Below are 25,522 nucleotides of genomic sequence, written 5' to 3'. Positions count from 1 at the left end.
GTTCTTTATTAGAGTGCAGGTCTGGGTTTAGCAGTAGAGGTTCTTGCTCAAAACTTATGGTTTCTATTTCTTGTTCTCTACTTTTACTGTCAATATTTTAGCTCAAGCTTTACTCATCTTTCATTTAGATACCTTTCCATCTTAACTATCAACAATTTATCCTCTTTCCAATATTCTTTCCACTTTGCCATCAGAATTATCAGTCTACAGCTCAATTCAAGTCACACACACTACATATAAACCTTTAACTGCTCCTATTCTCCAGAGAATTAAAACTCAGGCTCACTAGCATCACAAGGGTGCTGCCCTTCACGCGGCATGCCTAACACCTGATCAGCGGTGCTGAATCAGTCTGCTCAGGGAGATCAGCCTGCAGCAACACCCAGAAACCAGTCACCAGCAAAGCTGATGTGATATCACGTAAAACAAAGGCTTTGGCTCGGTTTTCCAACTCTGGAAAAATTGATACAAATGCTGGCACTAGTTTTCCTTCTGGGTTTCTCTACGTTTTCCAGCACAAAAAGGAACAGCATAGATGCTCTTTACACATAACCAACCTATCCTTACCTGCTACCATCAAACTCAAGAGAATATAGTAACAACGATCCCTTTGTTTTAAAGTTTACCTCAGAAACACTAACACCACATATTCAGCTCATGACTTAAAAGTACTGCATTTGAGGCAAAAGGGAAAAACTTCTGAGGCCGGTGTTATAGGGAAGTGGGTCAAGCTGCTGCTTGGGAAGTTAATATCCCACATCATAGTGCCAATTCAAATCCTAGCTGCTCTACTTCCAATCCAGCTTCTTGCTAATGTGCCTGGGAACACTGCAGTGAATGACGGCCCAAGTGCTTGGGTCCCTGCTACACATGTGGCAGATGGAGTTTCTGGCTGTTGGCTTTGACCTGGCTCAGACCTAGCTGTTACAGTCATTTGGGAAGCGAACCAGTGGACAGATGTTATCTGTCTTTCAAACAAACTTAAAACACTCCTTAAAAATAAAAAAGTCGTGGGGGGAGGAGTTCTTTTCCTTACTAACAACAAAGAACAGGTAAACACAGAATATCAATATTTAACTAGGTGAATGCTAATTTATCAAGAAGGTTGCTAATGCTAAATTGTAATATATCTGTTTCCTATTCCTTTCAAATCTAAGAAATCTGTGATTCCAAATGCCAGTAAGGAGATGTAGAACATAATTCTAAATCCATAATCTTTCAAAGTAATGAAAAGTCATATGCTAAAAATTTTTAAAAATAAGAATGACTAACTTCACAAGATTCTGAAATGCAAAACCATCTGTCCATTGTTCAGTAAATGAGGCGCCATGTCTAACTGTGGTAAAGTGTCCAAGGCGTAATCTATCTTGCATACTCTTCTCTCTGCTTGACAGTTTTTCTTGTGTACTCTGAAAAAAGACAAAATCATAACTCAGATTTATTCATTTACATTTTAAAAGCATACAAGGCATAAGTGGCTGTGAAAGAAAATTTACTGAACTTTTAACCTACCTTTTCAATAAGAAGTTTCTTGCTCATTGATATACACTTATTTAATCGTTCTTTGTATTTTTCAAGTAATTTTTGTTGTTCATCTATTTGCCGTCTGAGATCACAGTTAGCCTACAACATAAGTAGAAAACACTAGAATTTAAATATATGAAAAACTTAGGAATATCTTTAATATTCTGAATACATTAAATAGGGATAGGATTAAACATCTGAGTATGATACTAAACAACAACAAAAAAAGCCTACTTACCATGCTATAATGCTACTTAACAGTATAACAGAAAGTATGTGGACTCTGTAACCATAATCCACACTCTAAGACAGGGCTGGAGAAGGCCCAGCGAAATCATTTGGTCTGGCCTGGCCAAGGCAACTACAGACAAGTATTGAAATTTAATACATCTATACAGCAGGCTAATTTTAAAGCTGATAATTCTGTATGGCCCGCAAATGATGTTATAAATATCTAAATGGCTCTTGGCAGGAAAAAGGTTGCCCACCCTTGCTAAGGTATACAAGGTTGGCTAGGTTAAGTAAATTAACCTGGACCTAAGTTTGGTTTTTAAATTTCTAAATGGTGTTTACTTTTTGTTTTTCTTTTTTATTTATTTGAGAGGTAGAGTTACAGACAGTGAGAGGGAGAGACAGAGAGAAAGGTCTTCTGTTGGTTCACGCCCCAAATGGCTGCAACAGCCGGAGCTGCGCCTATCCGAAGCCAGGAGCCAGGAGCTTCCTCCTGGTCTCCCATGAGGGTGCAGGGGTCCAAGTGCTCGGGCCATCTTGCACCGCTTTCCCAGGCCACAGCAGAGAGCTGGGTTGGAAGAGGAGCAGCTGGGACTAGAACCGGTGCCCATATAGGATGCCAGCGCTGCAGGCGGAGGATTAACCTACTGTGCCATGGTGCTGGCCCCTCTAAATGGTGTTAATACCACCTAACTCATACTTCATTAAAAAGAACTAAAATGGCATACAATGTGTCTAACACTAAAAATAAATGTGAGTTTTATATCTCTTGTAACTAAAAAGACATTTTCTCCATTAAACTTGTGGATGACACCGTAAGATGCCTATCCAGGTCTGGGCCAGACTGAAGTCAAGAGCCAGGAACTCCATTCAGGTTTCCCAAGTGTGTGGCAAGAACCCAAGAACTTGGGCCATTATCCACTGCCTTCCAGGTATTTTAGTAGGAAGCTGGATTGCAAGTAGAGCAGTCAGTACTCTAACCGCACCCCAATATGCATGCAGGCATTTGCTAGTAGGGGTAGCTTAACCCACTGCATATGCACACTGCTGAAATACTTCCATTTTGAAGTTGGTACTTCCAATCATGTACTTATACTACCAGAAAAAGTTAAATTTTTTTATCTATCAATTTTTTTTACAATGCTATGTATTTTTAAGATTGCTGTCAAATAATTTACTCTCAACTTTTCTCCTCTACTTCTTTTAAGTTAATTAATTAATTTAATTGACAGACAAGGAGAAAGCTGACAGACACAGAGAGACCTCTGGGTCATTCCCAAATGCTTACAACAGCCAGAGCTGGGCCAGACATAAAGCAGGAGCCAGATCCACATGGGTAGAAGGCCCCAAGCACTTCAAGTCATTGCCTGATGACTCCCAGGGCGCTCATTAGCAGAAAGCTGGAATTGAATGTGGAGCCGGGGCTAGAACCCACCACTTGGATATAGGATATGGGTATTCCAAGGGGCATCTTAATCATCATGCAAACGCCTGCCCCACAACTTCTTACTTACCCTGAGCAAATCATCTATACGACCTTCCTTCTTTTCCAGGTCCTGGTTTTTATTACTTTCTAATGCTGCTAATTTCAGCATTGTGAGATCAGTCTAGATGAAATAAAGTTATTTTATTATCTCCATTATAAATACCTTTGCATGCAAATATAAAACTAGGTTTTACCTGACAAAGAAATATACGTGTATTTGTGTTGTGATGCAAAAGACATCCCAAAATGTCTTAGTACAGTTTTAAGTTTATAGTGAAGTTATAAGCGCTTAAAACAACTTCACTATAAATACAAATTTACAATATTTAAGCTATTATTTAGAAAACTGATATTCATTAAAATTGAATATATCCACTGCTTTATGCTATACATCACTCCAGTTAATTCTTAAACTTGCTAAAACTTTTATAAAAAATTTTTAATTGAAAGGTAAATACTGTATGTATTTGTGATATATAGCATTCTGCTTGGAAATCACTCCACATATGTGGAATGGCTCAATCAGGAAATTTCTTAGAAAATTTCATATACGTAGTAAATTATTATTAATTTTAATCATCAAAATGTGCAAAGACCCCCTTAAATTTATTCCTCCTGTCTTAATGAAGTATTATATACTTTGACCAACACCTCATGAAGCAAAACCATTCATGAGCTGCTCAATAACTCCAGGAAATACATCCCAATTTCAGCTTCAAGATCTTCCAAAGAGAGGTTTTGAAAAATACACAACAGTTAGGATGTAAGCCCACCACAAACAAAGTCTAACGGAGATAGATATGGGAGCTGAGGTGCTCAGGGTACATCATCCATGTTCTGGCACTCTTTTTTTTTTATAGGCAGAGTGGACAGTGAGAGACAGAGAGAAAGGTCTTCCTTTGCTGTTGGTTCACCCTCCAATGGCCGGCCGCCGCGGCCGGCACATGGCGGCCGGCGTACCGTGCTGATCCGATGGCAGGAGCCAGGTGCTTCTCCTGGTCTCCCATGGGGTGCAGGGCCCAAGCACTTGGGCCATCCTCCACTGCACTCCCAGGCCATAGCAGAGAGCTGGCCTGGAAGAGGGGCAACCGGGGCAGAATCCGGCGCCCCGACCAGGACTAGAACCCGGTGTGCCGGCGCCACTAGGTGGAGGATTAGCCTATTGAGCTGCGGTGCCGGCCCTGCCAAACTCTTGCACATAAAAATTCAAGTGACAAACTCAGTATCTGTATTCCAAACTCATGAAAAGTTATCGGTTTCTTACAGTCACACAAAAAATTTTAATTATTGATTACCTGAGTAATTTTAAAGGATAACTGCTTTGGTTGTACAACAGGGTGGTCCCCAAAAGCTAATGCTGTAGGAGAAGGGCTATTCGGTCGAACCTAAAAAATAAATATATTAAATCCTTTACCTTAGCAAGAAAAGAAAAGTGGGTTTCTACTTAGTTAACAACCACTGAACATATCTAAAGACGTTTTTATCAGGATAATTAATACCTCAATGGAAGCATAATTGACTTTCCAACACTTTTAAAAATCATTTATTCGACAAGCATTCAGGAAGTACCTCCTACATAAGAAGCAGGATTTACAACCATAAATCCCTGCCCTCAAGGAGCTTACATTCTACTGCCATGAAAGAAATCTTAATGTTTTTGTACCGCTAAACAACATAAGGCCAAATAAAATACTCTGAAACAAAAACATGAGCAATAGATTATGATATTACAAAATGAAGAAGTAAAAATATCTTCATACAGAATTCACAGTACTTGGCGTTAGGAACCATAAGGCTACTCTACTTTAATATCAATTTATTGAAGTTTCATGGTTTATCTGGTCACTAGGCTAAAAATAAATTCTTTCAAAGTATCAGATCACAAAATGATATCAACGCCATCACTACAGCTCTTCACTTAAAGCTAATGGTGAGTTTCATACAATACTTTTACACAGCACCACACTGGCCCAAGTACAAAAGGAGTAAAACATAAGCAAGTATATCAATAGACGAGGACTAGGGAGGGACAGAGGAAATAAAAACAGGTGCTTGAATAAATAAGTGAATTCAGATTTTTAAAAATTTTAACTCATCTTTAAACAACTGACAACCGACATTTCTTGATACTAAACTTTCATACAATGAAAGTAAATAAAACAGAACCTTTCTCAAAGTAAATAAAAATGAAATCTAATATGCAAACCAATGCATATAAAAGAACCATTCATATCTTAAAATGTTTGAAACAAACCAAAAAGGTAAAAGATCCTTTTTTTAAGGATTTCCAGAAAAGAATTACACTTTTTAAATTAAGCATATTTATTTTAAAGGCAAAGTGACAGAGAAAGGGATAGAGAGGGAGAGATGGAGGTAACTTTCATGTTCTTCATCATTCCCTGATTGCCTGCAAGTCACTGGTGGGCTAGGCTGAAGCTGGGAGTCAGGAACACAAGTACTTGAGCCATCAACTGTTGCCCCCTTAGATGTATTAGCAGGAAGCTACACTCGAAGCAGAAGTAGGCCTCAATCCCAAACACTAAGATACATGATGTGGGTGACCCAAGCAGTGGTTTAACCCACTAAGGTACCATGCCCACCCTCACACCATCATTTTAGTAGTTAAGAAATACGATGGTTAGAAATTAAGAACTGGGGCTGGTGCTGTGGCACAGCGGATGAAAGCCCTGGCCTTAAGTGTCAGCATCCCATATGGGTGCCAGTTCTAGTCCCAGTTGCTCCTCTTCCGATTCTGCTCTCTGTTATGGCCTGGGATAGCAGTAGAAGATGGCCCACGTCCTTGGGCACCTGCACCCACATGGGAGACCCGGAAGAAACTCCTGGCTCCTGGTTTCAGATCAGCACAGCTCTGGCCTTGGCAGCCATCTGGGGAGCAAACCAGCGGATGGGAAGACCTTTCTCTCTGTCTCTACCCCTCTCTGTAACTCTTTCAAATAAATAAAATAAATCTTAAAAAAAAAAAAGAAATTAGGAACTAAGTCAAGAATATTAACTTTATTTCTACAGATTCAGTAGCATTCTTTTACAGAAACAGTATTTCTTAGATACCATTAATTCAAGAAATCTTTATGCTCACTTTTGCAAATAAAGTTTCGACAGAATCAGATCATCAAAAAAGGATTCAAATCACCTCACAGAAATGATTTTTAAAAGACAAACACTAATTTATATAGGAGTTCTCGATATAAGTAACAAATGCTAAAAGTTATTCAATGTACATAACCTTCTAGACAAAGGCTATGCATGGAAAACTTGAAAAACTTACAGATGAGGAAGGCGTGGAATGTGAATGTGAATTTTGAGGAGAACGGATTGCAGGAGGTACGCCTCTTACTGGACTTGAGCCATTCCCACCTTGGTACTGAAAAAAACGATAAGGAAACATCATTATTAGAACAGGATTAGATTTTATTTGAATTAAGAATTCACTTAAACATATTTTATTTTAAATTAAGTCATTTTAAATGGGCCCACAAAAACTAAAAAAGGAGACTTACTGCAAAGTCCCACATGGCTAATTAGAGACTACTGATATTTACAACATGACAAGATTACAGCTTTAAAATTGTTATTTACTAGCTTTCTCTTCAAATGCCTGCAACAGCCAGGGCAGGGCTAGGCCTAAGTCAAGAGCCTGTAACTCCAACAGGGTCTCCCACATGACTGGCAGGAACCCAAGTACCTGAGCCAAGTACTGCTGCCTCCCTGGATGCACATTAGCAGGAAACTGTACTAGAAACAGAGGAGCCATGTGGGAGACCTGATACCAGGTACCATGATACGGAATGCAAGCATCCCAAAGGCATCTTAACTATTACACCAAGTGTCTACCCGCCAAACTACATCGTATGAAGATGTATTACTGGGGCCAGCATTGTGGCATAGCAGGTAAAGCCACACCTGCTATACCAGCATTCCATATAGGTGCCGGTTTGAGTCCCAGCTGCTCCTTTTTTTTTTTTTTTTTTTTTTTTTTTTTTTTTTGACAGGCAGAGTTAGAGAGAGAGAGAGAGAGAAAGGTCTTCCTTTCCTGTCGATTCACCCCCCCCAAGTGGCCAGTACAGCCAGCGTGCTGCACTGATCCGAAGCCAGGAGCCAGGTGCTTTCTCCTGATCTCCCATGCGGGTTCAGGGCCCAAACACTTGGGCCATCCTCCACTGCCCTCCCGGGCCACAGCAGAGAGCTGGACTGGAAGAGGAGCAACCAGGACAGAATCCAGCACCCCAACCAGGACTAGAACCGGGGGTACCAGCACCGCAGGCGGAAGATTAGCCTAGTGAGCTGTGGCGCCAGCCCCAGCTGCTCCACTTCTGATCTAGCTACCTGCTAATGTGCCTGGGAAAGCAGCAGAGGATGGCCCAAGTGCTTGGGTCCCTGTACCCACATGGGAAAACTGGAATAAGATAATGGCTCCTGACTAGCCCAGCTCCAACTGCTGTGGACATCTGGGAAGTGAACCAGTAGATGAAGATACCTCTCTCTTTTTAAACTCTGCCTTTCAAATAAATAAATAAATCATTTAAAAAAGAAATGTATTAGTTTTCTTTCCAACCATAATTTGCTACCGTGATTGACTCAAAGACAAATAAATTCTACCAAAGCAATGAACATGTTTTGTTTTTCCCCAAATCTTAGCACAGTTCATGTATGTATAAATCTGTCTTAAAATAATATGGCTGCTGGGGGCTGGTGCAGTGGCATAGCAGGTAAAGCTGCCGCCTACAATGCTGGTGTCCAATGTGGGTGCCAGTTCGAGTCTTGGCTTTTCCAGTTCTGACCTGGCTCTCTGCTGTGGCCTGGGAAAGCAGTAGAAGATGGCCCAAGTCCTTGGGCCCTTACACCCACGTAGGAGACCTGGAGAAAGCTCCTGGCTTCGGATCAGCGCAGCTCCAGCCATTGCGGCCATTTGGGGAGTGAACTAGTGAATGGAAGATTCTCTCTCTGCCTCTGCCCTCTCCATAACTCTGCCTTTCAAATCAACACATAAATTTTTTTTTTAAAGTTCACTCTTTTTTTTTTTTTTGACAGGCAGAGTGGACAGTGAGAGAGAGAAAGGTCTTCCTTTGCCGCTGGTTCACCCTCCAATGGCCGCCGCGCTGTGACCGGCGCACCACGCTGATCCGATGGCAGGAGCCAGGTACTTCTCCTGGTCTCCCATGGGGTGCAGGGCCCAAGCACTTGGGCCATCCTCCACTGCACTCCCTGGCCACAGCAGAGAGCTGGCCTGGAAGAGGGGCAACTGGGAAAGAATCCGGCGCCCCGACCGGGACTAAAACCTGGTGTGCCAGCGCCGCAAGGCAGAGGATTAGCCTAGTGAGCTGCGGCGCCAGCCAAAAGTTCACTCTTTATTCTATTCTTTAAAAAGAAATGGCTGCTAATCTCAAGAAAATTAGATGATGCTAGTAAACCTAATCAACTTTATCGAAGAAACTGAATCATCACTTTTAAAATGTTAATATCCAAATGTTCATGACACTATATAAAAACTGTGGGGAAAGGTGTTTTGCCTAGTGGTTACGATGCCTTCATCCTTTATTGGAGTGTCTGGGTTTGATTGTGGCTCCAGGTCCTGACTCCAGCTTCCTGCCAATGCAGACCCTGGGAAGCAGTAATGACTCAAGTAGTTGGGTTCCCTCCACCCATGTGGGAGACCTGATTGAGTTCCCAGCTCTTGGCACCAGACCCAATGCAGCCCCAGCAATTGTGGGCATTTAGAGAGTAAATCAGCAGATGAAAGCTCTGTCTCTCCCTCAAATGAATTAAAAACAAAAAACAAACCAAAAAATAAAACTATGAAGAACAAGACTCTTTAACAGCACAATATCTGCTTTTAAAAAAAATCTCTTTTTTCTCAACAAAGTGCATGACAGCTGCATATTAGGAGAAGCCAACTCACTTGTTCCATGGCTAGTTATTTTCCTATTTCATGCTTCTGTACCAAGGATGGGAGAAGAAAACAACTTGCTACTACTGTATTCTTGGGGGGAATTTCACTTTCTAATTTAATTAATCACTTAGCTCTGACATGAACAGCAAAGATGGGAACTTTGTAGCGTGTTCATTAAACGAGTGCCTGCAATCTAGGGATTTTATCATCTTTATCTACAGTACCTGCATAAGTACTGTAGCCCAGTACTAAATAGCCATTCAACATACATGTATTTATTTATTTATTTAAAGATTTATTTTTGTTTATTTGACAGTTACAGAGAGAAGCAGAGACACAGAGAAAGGAGGGGGGCGGGGGGCATCTTCCACCCACTGGTTCACTCTCCAAATGGCTGCAATGGCAGAAGCTGAGCTGATCTGAAGTCAGGAGCCAAGAGTTTCTTCTGGGTCTCCTACGCGGGTACAGAGGCTCAAAGACTTGGGCCATCCTCTACTGCCTTCCCAGGCCATAGCAGAGAGCTGGATTGGAAGAGGAGCAGCTGGGACTCAAACCAGGGCCCATATGGGATGCTGGTGCTTCAGGTTGGGGCTTTAACCCACTGCACCAACGTGCCAGCCCCACATGTATTTATTTGAATTTTTATCCCACCTTTGGCTAATGTCCTTAATGATATCAGATCTTAACTAAGGAGCATTAGGCAATGATAGTTTTATTTTACCTTAGATTCTATAATCCCATGAAAGAGCAACTGAATATTTAAAAATATTTTTTTTCCAATTCTCTTGTTTACCTAAGCAGCCAATTTTGCTTACACTCTTTTTTTTTACACTCTCAAAATATAATTATTTTTCAACAGTAGCTCATATTTGTTGTTTTAATAGTCACATTAATATTTTCTAAAGTAAAACTGGTAGCCACAAGTGTTTCTAAGTAGAAGCAGGGAACCATTCCAGATTGGGAAAGACTGTACATTTATTACTCTTCACTGTTTTCCAGGTCTCTTAGATCTACATTTCTACCAATTATTTTATCTCCAACCATAGGGCTCAAATGCTGCTATGGTATGATAAAGCCTGTACTATTAGTAGAGACCACAGACTTAAGTTCTACTTACTCTCTATTCTTCCATTTAGCATCCACATTTAATAGGTTACTTTACATATCACACCCTAAGATTCAAGGTCTTTAAAACAAAAATATCTATACCTACTCTGTATAGCTTAAGGGTTGTTACAATACAAGCAAATACGTGAGAAAGAACTTTGAAACTTATGATATCACATCACCATAAAGTAAATTTTAATGCATGAAAGCTCTGATCAGAACTTGACCTTGAATTTCAAGCAAATTATTTTCAGCTTACAGCAGAATTCTATTGAATTAGGAACTGGAGATAATCCTCACGGAACTTACTTCAAAATAGTCACTAATTTTATGGCCACGTCCCCCAATACTTTTTCCTAAAATGTGGAAAAAAAAAAAAGATTCAGTTAATCATGAGGATATACCATATATTTTAACAGAAAGAGAATATACAAAATTTAATTTCTCTAATATACATAAAAAAGACTACATTACTAGAGTAATAATGGCATCAGATTAAAAAACCCAGAAAGCTAAAATTCAACTGACATTTCAACAGAAACTTGCCAATTTTCACAAGTTCCAATTATCAGAGCATCAGATAAGTAAATAATGTTAAGAGATATCCTGTATTAAAAATTACATTATTAATATTGTTTAGTAGCTACTAATTACAGAAAGGTCAATGAACAAAAAAGTGGCCACTGCATAACTAACATTAATACTTGTAAATAATAATTAAAAGGCTATTGTCGCTCCCCGTCTTCATGGGGGAACGACACTAAACCCTGCCTAGGCTTCATATCCGAGTCACGGCACCATTATGTCGCTCCCCCTCTTCGTGGAGGAACGACACAGGACCCTGCGCTGTTCTTTCGTCTGCTCGGCCCTCCCCGGGTTTTCTGCTGGTTCTTCCCGGGTTGGCTACTATCCCTTCCACCTCCGTGGAAGGGCAGTTCCCCCTGGCCACATTCCCCACTTCCGCAGGGGAGCGGCACACCGCCGGCCGGCTCTCTCGGGGGGCTGCACAGGTGTTCCCCCAGATGTTCCCTTAGATGTTCCTGGTGCATGCCGTCTCTCTCCTCCTTTATAGTCCTCCTCTGCCAATCCTAACTCGGCTGCCCGCACGCCGAGTATGCTGCTCTCCAATCAGGAGCAAGTCCTACAGTTTATTAGCTGAACTGGAGGCAGCTGTGCGGAAGCTGTTTACTTCTCTCCCAGCGCCATATTGTGGGAGAGCAGATGCATAGAATAAGTCTTAATTCCAGTAACTCAGTCCAGTCCGGATTGCTCCCCACAGCTATAATATAAAACATAACAATCCCTAGCAAACTAACAATAACACACTTCAATATGAAGATTATTCTGTCAAGTGTTTGATTTTCTTTTTCTTTTTTTTTTTTTTTTGGACAGGCAGAGTAGACAGTGAGAGAGAGAGATAGAGAGACAGAGAGAAAGGTCTTCCTTTGCCGTTGGTTCACCCTCCAATGGCTGCCACGGCCGGCGCACCGCGCTGATCTGAAGCCAGGAGCCAGGTACTTCTCCTGGTCTCCCATGGGGTGCATGGCCCAAGCACTTGGGCCATCCTCCACTGCACTCCCTGGCCACAGCAGAGAGCTGGCCTGGAAGAGGGGCAACCGGGACAGAATCCAGCGCCCCGACCGGGACTAGAACCCGGTGTGCTGGCGCCTCAAGATGGAGGATTAGCCTAGTGAGCCGCGGCGCCGGCCAAAGTGTTTGATTTTCTAAGAAAGCATTTACAAATTAAGAGTATTTTAAAATAAACTGATTTTAAATAGTTTTTCTATAACTACATTGATAAAATGAACCAGGTCATTACAAATGTACTCAATAATAGGCTATCAGTTTTATAAATGCTGAATTAAGGATCTGCTAATACATGTAGTATTTAGAAATTGTTTTGGGAAGGGTAGGCATCCATCCTTGTTTGGAACTATATAGAATACATGACTTCATATTACAGTAAAAAAATTAATGCTATCAGGGAGTCAAAAGTTTTGCATAACAAGCGTATTTAAGAGGTCTTTAAAAGATGTGTGGAAAATGGAATTAAATGATAAAAAATTATAAATACAAGGCCGGCGCCGTGGCTCAATAGGCTAATCCTCCACCTAGCGGCGCCGGCACACCGGGTTCTAGTCCCGGTTGGGGCGCCGGATTCTGTCCCGGTTGCCCCTCTTCCAGGACAGCTCTCTGCTATGGCCAGGGAGTGCAGTGGAGGATGGCCCAGGTGCTTGGGCCCTGCACCCCATGGGAGACCAGGAAAAGCACCTGGATCCTGGCTCCTGCCATCGGATCAGTGCAGTGCGCCGGCTGCAGCGGCGGCCATTGGAGGGTGAACCAACGGCAAAGGAAGACCTTCCTCTCTGTCTCTCTCTCTCACTGTCCACTCTGCCTGTCAAAAATAATAAAAAATAAATAAATAATAAAAAAATAAAATTAAAAAAAAAAGAACTTTAAAAAAAAAATTATAAATACAAGCTTTATTTCTCTACATAATCTCCATCAAGTTACAGGCATTTTCATAAGCAGATGCCAGCCATTTAGTCCATCCCTAAAGAACTGGGGGTCCTAGAAACTTAATTATGTCAATGAGGTCTTTTTTACCTTATTAAATGAAAAAAAAAAAAAATGGTGTGAACAAAAAGAAATCAGAAAATCAGACTTGTGGAGCTGGGAAACTACAGCTCCCAGTGTGTTCCCAAGGAGTCTACTGGACTTCTGGAAGCTACAGGCCGAGGCCAGCAAAACACAACTTGGACAATCTGGCTTTAAAAGCTAAGGTGAGGAGCCATGAGGGATCACTGCTGGCCTACTTGGATTATGGAGACATGGGCACTCGGGTCACTAGGGCCATCACCAGTAACTTATGGGCTATGTACGAACAGAATGGGAACCAAAAGCCTAACGAAGACGATCTTAAATCCATCCTCACAGACTGCATGGAGGGCCGTGTAGCCATCACCAATGTGGCCAACCTTCTGCTGCGTATGTATGCCAAGAATGCGGGCTTCAGAATGCTCAAGAACAAGGCCCAGGCCTTGATGCAGTCCCTGGAGGAGTCCCTCACCCAAGTAGCTGGGTCACAATGGACAAAGGTGGAAGTTGGGGTCAGCTAATGGACAAGACTACTGAGGAGGGGGGAAAGGTAGACTTTTTTTTCAATAATAAATTTCAACTCCCGAAGTAGTAGTAGCAGTTGTCGTCATTGTCAGAAGAAGCGAAACAGGCCTATAACTTGAACAGATGCCTATTGCCTAATGATTTCCCATCAAAGCTCCGACAGTGTGTTGAGAGGTATCAAACAGGAGCACTGTCATTGTAGAAAAGCACTCTCTGCTGAAGCTTTCCAGGGCATTTTTCTCTTCTTTAAGATTTATTTCTTTGATTTAAAAGTCAGAATTATAGAGAGGGAGGGAAAGACAGAGATTTTCCACCTATTGGTTCACTCCACAGAAGGCCACAATGGCCAGGGTGAAGCAAGGAGCCAGGAGCTTCATCCAGGTGTCCCACATGGGTGCAGGGGCCCAAACACTTAGGCCATCTTCCACTGCTTTCCCAGGCCATCAGCCGGGAGCTGGATCAGAAGTGGAGCAGCCCAGACCCAAATTGGCACCCATCTGAGTTACCTATTTGGACCCTCCAGGCTGAAGCTATGGCTGACTTTCTCAAACACTCCCAATAAACAGATAGTATTGGGTTTTGGCCCAAAAGGTCAACAAGCAAAATGCTTTGAACATCCCAGAAAGCTGTTGTCAGGCCTTTGTTTCTGACTGATCAACATTTGCTCTGACCACGTCCACTTCTTGCTATCTGCTGCTTTTACTGTGTTTTGTCTTCAAGATTGTACCAGTAACTCCATTTTTCATCTCCAATTATAATTCTCTAAAAAATGTTTCAGGATCTTATCCCCACTTGTTACAAACTTCCCTTGAAAGTGCTGCTCTTAACTGCACTAATCTTGGTGGAGTAGTTTTGATATCCATTGATCAAGAAATCTGGTCCATCCTGATTTTCAGTCAGATTGGAGCAAGCTGAATCAATTCAGAAGTCTATGTTGACTACTGTTTCTGCTGTTAATCATGAGTACTCTTCAATTAGGGCACAAATAAGAGTAACATTTTTCCTTGCAAACTGATGTGAAGAGTCTGTTGCTCTAAGCGCCTTAAAATTGAGTTATCCATGGTAAACTGCTGATTTCTTTGGCCCGTTATCCTGTAAATTTTTTGTAAATCATCAATGATTCCATCATTTTTCCACCCAGGTTCACACTTTGAAAGGAAACTATCAGAGAGCTTCTTCCGGGTCTCCCATGCTTTACCAACTATACCACAGTGCTGCCGCTCCCCCCAACCTTTTGTTCTTAACTTTAGCAGACTTCATCTCTCTGACAGTTTCCTTTCAAACTGATATTTCATATTCTTTTTTCAAAAAATATTTATTTTATTTACTTGAAAGGCAGAGTTGGGGGGGGTGAGCGGGGACACAGAGAGGTCTTCCATCCACTGGTTCACTTCCCAAGAGGCTGAAACAGTGGGGTCTAGGCCAGGCTGAAGCCAGGAGTTCCCTCCAAGTCTTCCACATGGGTGCAGGGGCCTAAGCACTTGGGTCATCTCCTGCTGCTTTACCAGGTGCATTACCAAGGAGTTGGATAGGAAGTGGAGGAGCTGAGACTCCAACCAGTGCCCACATGGCATGCCGGTGCTGCAAGTCATGGTTTTGACCCACTGTACCACAGCACCAGCCCTAACATCTTAGATTCTTAGTGCCTCAAACTAACCTTGGTCAGAATGTTGTAGCAAGTTCATATTAGTTTACCTTGTTGCAAAAAAAGGTTTTGAAACCTATGTAAAATTTACTTAACATGATTTTTCCATGAAAGTTCCATAAACATCTACCAATTCAATACTGACTTATATTCATGCATTCATTTGCTTTATGCAACAAATATTTCTCAAGCTGTTACAAGTGCCAGGAATTACTGAGATGAACAAAAAATATACTCAAAAGTTCAACATAAACTCCTTCTTGGACTAAGGTAAGGGAATGTTTACAGATGCAAACAAGTACTGAAGACTATAACTGCCTTCCAGAAATTTTATTTTATTTTATTTATTTATTTATTTATTTTGACAGGCAGAGTGGACAGTGAGAGAGAGAGACAGAGAGAAAGGTCTTCCTTTGCCGTTGGTTCACCCTCCAATGGCCGCCGCAGCTGGCGCGCTGCGGCCAGTGCACCGCGCTGATCCGATGGCAGGAGCCAGGAGCCAGGTGCTTTTCCTGGTCTCCCATGGGGTGCAGGGCCCAAGCACCTGGGCCATCCTCCACTGCACTCCCTGGCCACAGCAGAGAGCTGGCCTGGAAGAGGGGCAACGGGGACAGAATCCAGCGCCCCAACCGGGACTAGAACCCGGTGTGCCGGCGCCGCTAGGTGGAGGATTAGCCTAGTGAGCCGCGGCGCCGGCCTGCCTTCTAGAAATTTTAAACAATAACTTTATGCAGATTTCTTTAGAGGCTAGATACGACTGTAAATATTTTATATCAAAGGTACTGCCCAGGGATGGCATTGTGGTATAGCAGGTGAAGCCACACCCTGCAATGCTGGCATCCCATATGGGCATCAGTTTGTGTCCTGGCTGCTCTACTTCGGATCCAGCTCCCTGCTAATGGCCTGAGAAAGCAGCAGAGGATGGCTCAAGCACTTGGGCCCCTGCACCCACATGGGAGACCTGGAAGAAGCTACTGGCTCCTGGCTTCAGTCTGGCCCAGCTCCAGCTGTTGCAGCCACCTGGGGAGTGAACCAGCAGATAGAAGATCTCTTCCTCTCTAACCCTTTCAAATAAAATAAATAAATCTTTATAAAAAGAAAAAAAGGACTTCTGTCTATCTTCCTACATATTCTGAAGAGGTACTATTTGTTCATGAAGACAGACAGATTTTTTGGTTGCCTACCCAAAGGCTATTTCCCCAATTCATTTTCCCTAATTGAACTCAAATTTTGTTAACACTACTCTCCCCTACATAGCACATGTATTTTCAGGGAAGGCTGATGTCTATTTAGCTCCCACTTCTAATTCTCTTCCTTCCTCAAAAATCTCATCTTGTTCAGATACCATCCCTCCTTCATTTAGCCCATTTTTGCAAGGAGAATTTTAAGTACAGAGATGGGCCTGATTTTTTAAGGGTGATAGTCCCTCTGCTGACAAAATTCATTTTGGAATGGAAACATTACCCAATCTGGTATATAAAACTACAGGAGAAGTTTTCAGTGGACTTAAAGTAGTTCACTCTAAAAGAAGGGGTGGGGGACAGGCACACTTAGAAAGCCAGCCTCTGCCTGAAGCAAGTATGAGTGAAGGCAACCATCTCAAAACCAGACTCTCTGGATGGCAGAACACACACACACAAAACATGGGTTCGTGGCCGGCGCTGTGGCTGTTAAAGCCCTGGCCAGCAGTGCCGGCATCCCATATAGGCGCCAGTTCAAGTCACGGCTGCTCCACTTCTGTTCCAGCTCTCTGCTATGGCCTGGGAAAGCAGTAGAAGATGGCCCAAGTCCCTGGGCCCCTGCACCTGCATGGGAGACCCGGAAGAAGCTCCTGGCTTTGGATCAGCTCAGCTCTGGCTGTTGCAGTCATTTGGGGAGTGAACTAGCAGATGGCATACCTGTCTGTCTTTCTGGCTCTACCTCTCTCTGTAACTCTTTCAAATAAATAAAAATAATAATTTAAAAAAATCAACGTAAGTTCTTTTTTTTTTTTTTTTTTTTAAGATTTATTTATTTATTTTAAAGTCAGAGTTACACAGAGAGAGGAGAGGCAGAGAGAGAGAGAGAGAGAGAGAGAGAGAGAGGGGTCCTCCATCCGATGGTTCACTCCCCAGATGTGTTCACTCCCCTGGAGCTGTGCCGATCCGAAGCCAAGAGCCAGGAGCTTCCTCTTTGTCTCCCACGTGGGTACAGGGGCCCAAGGACCAGGGCCATCTTCTACTGCTTTCCCGGGCCATAGCAGAGAGCTGGATAGGAAGTAGAGCAGCCGGGCCCCGAACCGGCGCCCATACGGAATGCCAGTGCTTCAGACCAGGGTGTTAACCCACTGTGCCACAGCGCTGGCCCCAAGAATCTTTTTTGATGGGCACCGGCAGCAGCAACATCTGGGATCTGGTGCTCGAAGCACTGTCAGTGTAACTACGGAGTCACGTGCTCACCAGTGGGGCCGGCCTTGTGGCCTTGTTGCTGTCTGCAACGCTTGCCAGTGGCAGTGAGCTGAATCTGCCGTGACCGGCTCTGTGGTGTGACATTGGCCACCACCCTGTAAGCCAAACTCTGAACATGGCGTGGCAGGTTGACTGCGAGAAGGGCCTCGGTTCCTCACTTCAGGGCCTCGTCTTGCTGGACCTCCCGATGCCGGTTCTGGGCTCATCCTTACTGACAGAAATGAGAAGTCTTCATGAAAAGGCTCAGATAAGGTTTATTCAGGGAAGATTGAGTGACCCAGGCCTGGCAGACACAAGCTCAGTGGCATTTAAAAAAAAAAAAAAAAACAAAGTTGGATCAACTAATCCAGAAGCCTCAGTCTAGGCACTTGATTTTTTTTTTTTTTTTTTAAGATTTAGTAGAGGGGCCGGCGCTGTGGCTCACTAGGTTAATCCTCAGCCTGCGGCACAGGCATGCCATATGGGCACCAGCTCTAGTCCCGGTTGCTCCTCTTCCAGTCTAGCTTTCTGCTGTGGCCCAGGAGGGCAGTGGAGGATGGCCCAAGAGCTTGGGCCCCTGTACCCGCATAGGGAGACCAGAAAGAAGTACCTGGCTCCTGGCTTCGGATTGGTGCAGCGCCAGCTGTTGTGGCCATTTGGGGAGTGAACCAACAGAAGGAAGACCTTTCTCTCTGTCTCTCCCTCTCACTGTCTAACTCTACCTGTCAAATAAATTTAAAAAAATTAATAATAATAAAAAGATTTAGTAGAGACAGAGAGAGGTCTTCAATCTGCTGGCTCACTCCCCAGATGGCCGCAACTGTGGCCAAAGCTGTGCCAATCTGAAGCCAGGAGCCAGGAGCTTCTTCTGGGTCTCCCACGTGGGTGCAGGGGCCCAAGGACTTGGGCCATCCTTTATTGCTTTCCTAGGCCATAGCAGAGAGCTGGATAGGAAGAAGAGCAGCCAGGACTAGAATCAGCACATATATGGGATGCTGGGGCTTCAGGCCAGGGCTTTAACCCGCTGCACCACAGTGCTGGCCCCTAGGCACTTGATTTTTGAAGTTGCTTGTTTATTTGTTTAAACTGCAGTTGAAACCACTGTAATTAATATATCTTTTCAATACATAAATCTTCAAATCCACTAATCATAACTTGGGGAAACTATACTAAGACCCAAAATGAGCTCAGTCAAAAGTGAGACATGGGTCTGGCGCTGTGGCATAGTAGGTTAAGCATTAGCCTGCAGTGCCCAGCATCCCATAGAGGTACCAGTTTGAGTCCCAGCTGCTCCACTTCTGATCCAGCTCTCTGCTATGGCCTGGGAAAGCAGTAGAAAATGGTCTACTGCTTGGAAGACCTAGAAGAAGCTCCTAGCTTCAGACTGGCCCAGCTCTGGCCATTGTGGCCATTTATTTGGGGAGTGAACCAGAGGATGGAAGACCTCTCTCTGTCTCTCCCTGTTTCTTTAAACAAACAAACAAAAAAACCAAAACAGTGAGACATGGGGCGGCACTGTGGTGCAGTGGGTTAAAGCCCCGGCCTGAAGTGCCGGTATCCCATATGGGCGCTGGTTCAAGTCCCGGTTGCTCCACTTTTGATCCAGCTCTCTGCTATGGCCTGGGAAATCAGTAAAAGATGGTCCAAGTCCTTGGGCCCCTGCACCCGCGTGGGAGACCCAGAAGAAGCTCCTGGCTCCTGGCTTCGGATCGGCGCAGCTCCGGCCATTGTGGCCACCTGGGGAGTGAACCAACAGATGGAAGACCACTCTCTCTCTCTGCCTCTCCTCTCTCTGTGTAATTCTGACTTTCAAATAAATAAAATAAATCTTTAAAATAAAAAAGTGAGACACAAAGTATTATAAACCTAGAAATATAAAAAATGGCTTAACCTACCTCTTCCACAAAGACAGTTTCTATATATACATTCTTAGAACTCACAGCCACATGTAAGATTATAAGCCTCAGGCTCCAGAACTTTATGTATATACAATCATCATTACGAATTAAGGGCCTTATTATATTTGATTTTGAGTATTCAAATTAAATATTAGTCCTATATTACTCCCTATTACCAGAGACTTCGTAGTGTAAAGAAAATAATTTTTCTAGCTCATATCACAAAAGGTTGGTAAAAAGATGGTGTTTCAAATGAAGATTCTCATTTATATAGCCTTTTAAAAAACAGAGTAAGAATAAGCTTAGGTATTTGTTCTAAAGTGAGATTTACAGTTTTTTTACTACCACAATTCAAATAAAGAGAAATAAAAGGCATAAAGTAACATTTGTCAGATTTGATATGATAGTTGTCTTTCCAGGACACAAATTAAAATAGAAATGAGATGTCAAAACTCCTCAACACAATGACTTTAAGACCTGTGGTGCAAATGATACAAAAAGACTAATTTCATGCCACTGCTTCTCATGCCTAAACTATTATCAATGCAGAATTTATATAATGGCCATAAAATCACAAAGATATGAAATTACTTATTTTACAATTAAAATATTAACCAGTTAAAATAAAATAAAATAAAAAAAGAACAGTTATTTGTAAATGCCTACTGGGCTCTCAAGGAAGATGCTGCTTCACTTACCCTGACTACTTTCATTCTGGTTTTCTGCTTTTCTCTTTCTTCCCCTAGATGATTCCGACTGTTTCTTCTCTGGTGTCTACGGAAAATTAACAGAATTTTAAATTACATTTTCATCATACAAATTAATATAACCAGTATAAAAATCACTTTTCTTTTCAGGACCAAGTAGTGTTCAGTAGTGCTCACAGGATTCAAATGTACACCAATTTACATATAACTATTTGAAAGATAAAACTTCTTGAATAAATCTTTAAAATTCCAAGTACAGAAGATCTTGAACATAGCACCTGAAATTCCCACTTACATAATTTTACTTTAGTTGGATGATAAGTCTGAGAGCAATTAGCCTTTACAAGATGCCCTTCAAATTGTTAACTGGAGATGGGGGTGGGAGGGAATCTTTTCTTACTAGCTTCCTAGCATCCACACAGACTCCATCTGTAACAGTAAGCTCGAATGAGAAAAAAAACAGGACATGAACTCTGATACACACAATCCCTGCTGAAAGGACCATTTACCTAAATGTGCTGCAATTATTATCCAGCAAGTTACAGCAAATTAGTGGATTATGCCCCAGATCAGCAAACTATGATGTGTGGGTCAAATCCGTTTGCCACTTGTTTTCATACAACACATGATGCGAACATACTTCTACAATTTTTACATAATTGAGATTTTAAAAATTCATAACAAAAACAGTATTTTGTGATGTGAGAATTACACAAAATCCAAATCTTATGGTCCATAATAAAGCTTTATTGGAACACAGTCACAGCCACTCATTTACGTACTGTCTGCAGCTGCTTTTCTACAATGGCACAGTAAAGCAGTGCTTTAGACCTATAGTGCAAGAGACACTACAGGTCTAAAAATAAGTGGCCCTTGCTATAGATGTTGGCTCTCATCCTAAATCAAAGGTTTGTTTCTTAAACAGATGGTAAATATTTTCATTAGGCTAAAAAAATAAATATTTTTTAAGATTTATTTTATTTATTTGAAACAGTTAAAAAGAGAGGTAAGACAGAGAGGGAGGTCTTCCATCCACTGGTTCACTCCCCAAATAGCCACAACGATCAGAGCTGAGCGGTTCTAAAGCCAGGAGCCAGGAGCTTCTTCTGGGTCTCTCACATGAATGCAGGGACCCAAGAACTTGGGCCATCCTCCACTGGAAAGGAAGTGGAGCAGCCAGGACTCAAACCAGTGCCCATATGGGATGCCGGTGCTGCAGGCCAGGGCTTTAACTCGCTGCACCACAGCAATGGCCCCAACAAGTAATATTTTTGGACTCTGACAAACTACTGTGCTTAGTCAAAAAGAACAGAACACAAGGAAATAGTACTGAGCCCTCAAATTTTCAAACCTTGTAAGTATTCCTGGGGTCAAAAGAATTCCTGAACTTAACAGGAGTCCATGGAGTATCTGAATGAATTAATTACACAGCTTTAATCTTTTTTTAAAAAAAGATTTATTTATTTGTAGAGCTCTTTCATCCACTGATTCACTCCCCAAATGGCCGTAACAGCCAGGTCTAAGCGAGGCTAAAGCCAGGAGCCAGGAACTCCATCTTGGTCTCCCACATGGGTGGCAGGAATCCAACTACTTGGGCCATCCTTTGCCGCCTTCCCAGGAGCGTCAGCAGAAAGCTGGATCAGCAGAAGAGCTGGGACTTGAACTGGCGCTCTTGTATGGGATAACAGCATGCAAGTGGCAGCTTACTCTGTAGCAACACAACACTGGCCCTGATGCCATTTAAATTTCTCAAAAGATTGCAGTCACCAAGCAGAAAGGGTATTAATCCATATTTTCATGTCTCTGTTTAGTTCTATTATTAAACAGTGTAAATGACAAAACATAACTTAATTCTAGTTAAGCACATACCCATTGTTCCTCTAAGTATCACCTTTGGTGCTTTATGTTCTTTTACCTCCATTCTGCCAACAAGTTAGCCAATTCAGAAATGTACTGAATGCTGCCAATCTGAATTCTTCAAAGACAAGCACTTTATCTTCTCTCCATCTCACCCTCCCATTCCACTTCTATTGTATATAGCTATTTCTTAACAAGTACATAATGAATGTTTAATACATTCATTCTGGTAGAGCAAGAATTCAAATCAAATCAGCCCCAAATACGATTTTTTTTCTGTATGACATATCACTCTAATAACTAAATGACTCAATCTTATAAAATATCTCAAATTTTTATTGTTTATAAATAAAATTCATTATGCCCAATAAACTATTTTTACATTTTCATTTCACAAACCAGAGTAAACTAGCAGATGGAACACTTCTCTTTGTAACTCTGCCTCTGAAATAACTAAATTTTAAAAAAAGCAAAGCTGAAATTTATTAAAAAAAAAAAAAAGAGTTATAATCCTTAAACAGCTACACCGGAAACAGCATTTTTTTCTAAAGATTTATTTATTTATTTGAAAGTCAGAGTTACACAGAGAGAGGAGAGGCAGAAAGAGACGTCTTCCATCCGTTGGTGCACTTCCCAACTGGCCTCAGTGGCTAGAGCTGTGCCAATCTGAAGCCAGGAGCCAAGAGCTTCCTCTGGGTCTCCCACACAGGTGCAGGGGTCCAAGGACTTGGGTCATCTTCTATTGCTTTCCCAGGCCATCAGCAGGAAGCTAGATCAGAAGTGGAGCAGCCGGGACTGGAATGGGTGCCCATATGGGATGCCAGCACTGCAGGTGGTGGCTTTACCCACTATGCCACAGCATCAGCCCCGCTAACAGCATTTTTTAAAAACAAGAAAATGTAATATTCTAAATGGCTCCATATAATTTTGTGAAGTATATTCCAAGGAACAATGGTTTAAAGCAGTTACATTTAGGAGCCGGCATTCTGGTATAGCGAGTAAAACCACTTTCTGTGACCCTGGCATCCCACATGGGCGCTGGTTCATGTCCTGGCTGCTCCACTTCCAATCCAGCTCCCTGCTAATGTGCCTGAGAAAGCCAAAGAAGATGGCCCAAGTGATTGGGCCCCTGCTATCCATGCAGGAGACCTGGATGAAGTTCCTCACTCTGGGCTTCAGTCTGGCCCACTCCCAGCGGTGGCAGCCATCTGGAGAGTGAATCAGTAGATCAAAGACCTCTCTCTCTCTTCCTCTCTCTGCCTTTCAAATAAATAAATAAATCTTCTTAAAAACAAACAGCAGGGTAGATGCTGTGGTATAGCAGATAAAGCTGCCACCTGCAATGCTGGCAACCCATATGGGCAATGGTTCAAGTCCCAGCTGCTCCACTGCCAATCCAGCTCTCTGCTTTGGCCTAGGAAAGCAGTAGTCCTTGGTCCTCTGCACACACGTGGGAGACCTGGAAGCAGCTCCTAGCTCCTGACTTTGGATAGGCCCAGCTGTGGCTGTTGTGGCCATTTTGGGAGTGAACCAGCGGATAAAAGAGCTTTCTCTCTCCCTGCCTCTCCTCTCTCTATGTAACTCTTTCAAGTAAAATAAATAAATCTTTAAAACAAACAAAACAAAACAAGACAGTGGGGGTGGATGCAGGGACAATAAGGGGTGGTTCAACTGGTATAAAGATTGCTTCACTGAAAAGTTCCTCAGAAACATTCAAATGGTAACATGCCTTGGCTATCTCCAACAGAAGGCTGGGAAGATAAAGTACTTGGGATACACACTTAGGATATTTAAGGTTTGTTTTATTTCCTCAAATGCAGCATTCCTCAGCCTAGGGAAGTAGGATAGCCCTATAGGTAAAATGATATTTTGTTTAGACAAATAAATAAACAAACAAATTGCATTCTGCTTATAGTAATGAAGAAAAGATAACAATTTTATCTCCTTTAAAGAATTTTGGGGCTGCCACCTGTGGTGCCCACATCCTGGCTCCTGTTTCGGATCAGCACAGCTCTGGCCCTTGTGGCCATTTGGGGGTAAAACAGCAAATTGAAGATCTCTCTCTTTCTCTGTAACTGTGCCTTTCAAATAAGTAAATAAAAATTTAAAAATAAATTAAAAGAATAAAGAATTTGAGGAAGGAATAGAAAAAGGGTATTAGGATCCATATTAAGACTGTCATGTAGGCCGGCGCCGCGGCTCACTAGGCTAATCCTCCGCCTTGCGGCGCCGGCACACCGGGTTCTAGTCCCGGTCGGGGCGCCGGATTCTGTCCCGGTTGCCCCTCTTCCAGGCCAGCCCTCTGCTGTGGCCAGGGAGTGCAGTGGAGGATGGCCCAGGTGCTTGGGCCCTGCACCCCATGGGAGACCAGGAAAAGCACCTGGCTCCTGGCTCCTGCCATCGGATCAGCGCGGTGCGCCGGCCGCAGCGCGCCGGCCGCGGCGGCCATTGGAGGGTGAACCAACGGCAAAGGAAGACCTTTCTCTCTGTCTCTCTCTCTCACTGTCCACTCTGCCTGTCAAAAAAAAAAAAAAAAAAAAGACTGTCATGTATGGGTAAAAAGGTAGAAAAATAGGTAATAAAATACTGAAAAACTGAATAGAAGATGAGTATGGGAAACCTAGATACACTTAAATTAGCCTATAAAGTAAATGTCTCCATTATTTGCACAACTTTATCCCTTCCCATGATGCCTTATTTTTATCACTCATGTCCTAAGACTGCTACCTGGTGCTGGCCTGTGACTATTCTCCTCTCAAAGACTGTTTACAAGGACACAACTAGGGTTTTTCTGTCAGTGTACATGCACTACAATTTCCTAAAACTTCAAACACCCTGGGTGTCTGAAAAAAACAGACTAAAAATCAGCCTTTGATTCCATTATACAGTGTAAACCTTGGCATGCTATTCAACCCAACAATCAATGTTCTCATCAGTTTAAAATATGCTAACAGAGGCACAGGAGGATTTTGAGGATTAATTGAGAAACATAATTAGTACAATATCTACAATACAGTGGGTATTCAATAAATATCAATAAGTATCCAATTTTCTTATCTGAATGGCTATCCTATCTCCTCAAATTTCCACACACTTAATGGTTCAGAACTTCAATCATGTGTCACATGTTAAGTGATTGGCAGTTCTGCCTTAACAGCTTACAAAAATTTGCAGAGCTTGCAAAACAGGTTACATTCTTTAAGGTCCTGTTCAATTGTACTGTAGACTACCAGCCATCGAGCCTGCAATCTAGGCCATCACCAGCACTCAAGCAGACTGAACGGAATAGTTTTAGTTCTGAATGTAAATAATTTGGACATCTATATTAAACAAAGCAAAATAAAAACCCTCAATGAAGTCCACTGCTGCCAGTTTTCCAGTCATTCATTTGTCTAAGAACCTACTTGTGGATGTAGAACCTGGATGGAAATATGCAAAAACTCATCAAATATTTAATCTCTAAGAGGGCCCATCAAGACAGAAAGTTCTGACCAATTTCTGCAATTTTTAAACTGTTTCCGAGAGATACTATAGGAGAGAGGAGTTGTAATCCCAGAAATTACTAAAGGGAATAGACAAAGGTGGGTGCATTTTAAAGGTCCAGCCTGGC

At 42.4% G+C, this 25,522-nt stretch overlaps 1 protein-coding gene across 3 annotated transcripts in view; it reads right to left on the bottom strand.

Moving 5' to 3' along the window:
- TLK1 (tousled like kinase 1) overlaps positions 1-25,522 on the bottom strand; it is a 153,496-nt gene that overhangs the window by 46,579 nt on the left and 81,395 nt on the right. For all 3 annotated transcript variants that reach the window (XR_016230817.1, XM_002712279.6, XM_070070707.2), the window contains 7 exons: positions 20,047-20,122; positions 10,566-10,612; positions 6,528-6,623; positions 4,537-4,626; positions 3,270-3,362; positions 1,513-1,623; positions 1,273-1,409 (listed from right to left, as the gene is read on the bottom strand). Coding sequence is in view for 2 of the 3 variants with exons in the window: in XM_002712279.6 (XP_002712325.1) it covers positions 1,273-1,409; positions 1,513-1,623; positions 3,270-3,362; positions 4,537-4,626; positions 6,528-6,623; positions 10,566-10,612; positions 20,047-20,122 (650 nt within the window). In the remaining variant the exon portion in view is untranslated. The remainder of the gene's footprint in view (positions 1-1,272; positions 1,410-1,512; positions 1,624-3,269; positions 3,363-4,536; positions 4,627-6,527; positions 6,624-10,565; positions 10,613-20,046; positions 20,123-25,522) is intronic.

The sequence above is a fragment of the Oryctolagus cuniculus genome, chromosome 3 (genome assembly GCF_051225735.1).
Source record: "Oryctolagus cuniculus isolate XC-2025 breed Fujian yellow rabbit chromosome 3, ASM5122573v1, whole genome shotgun sequence".
Classification (NCBI taxonomy): Eukaryota; Metazoa; Chordata; class Mammalia; order Lagomorpha; family Leporidae; genus Oryctolagus; species Oryctolagus cuniculus.
Note: the sequence above shows the minus strand (reverse complement) of the source record. Positions and strands in the feature narration are given on the sequence as shown.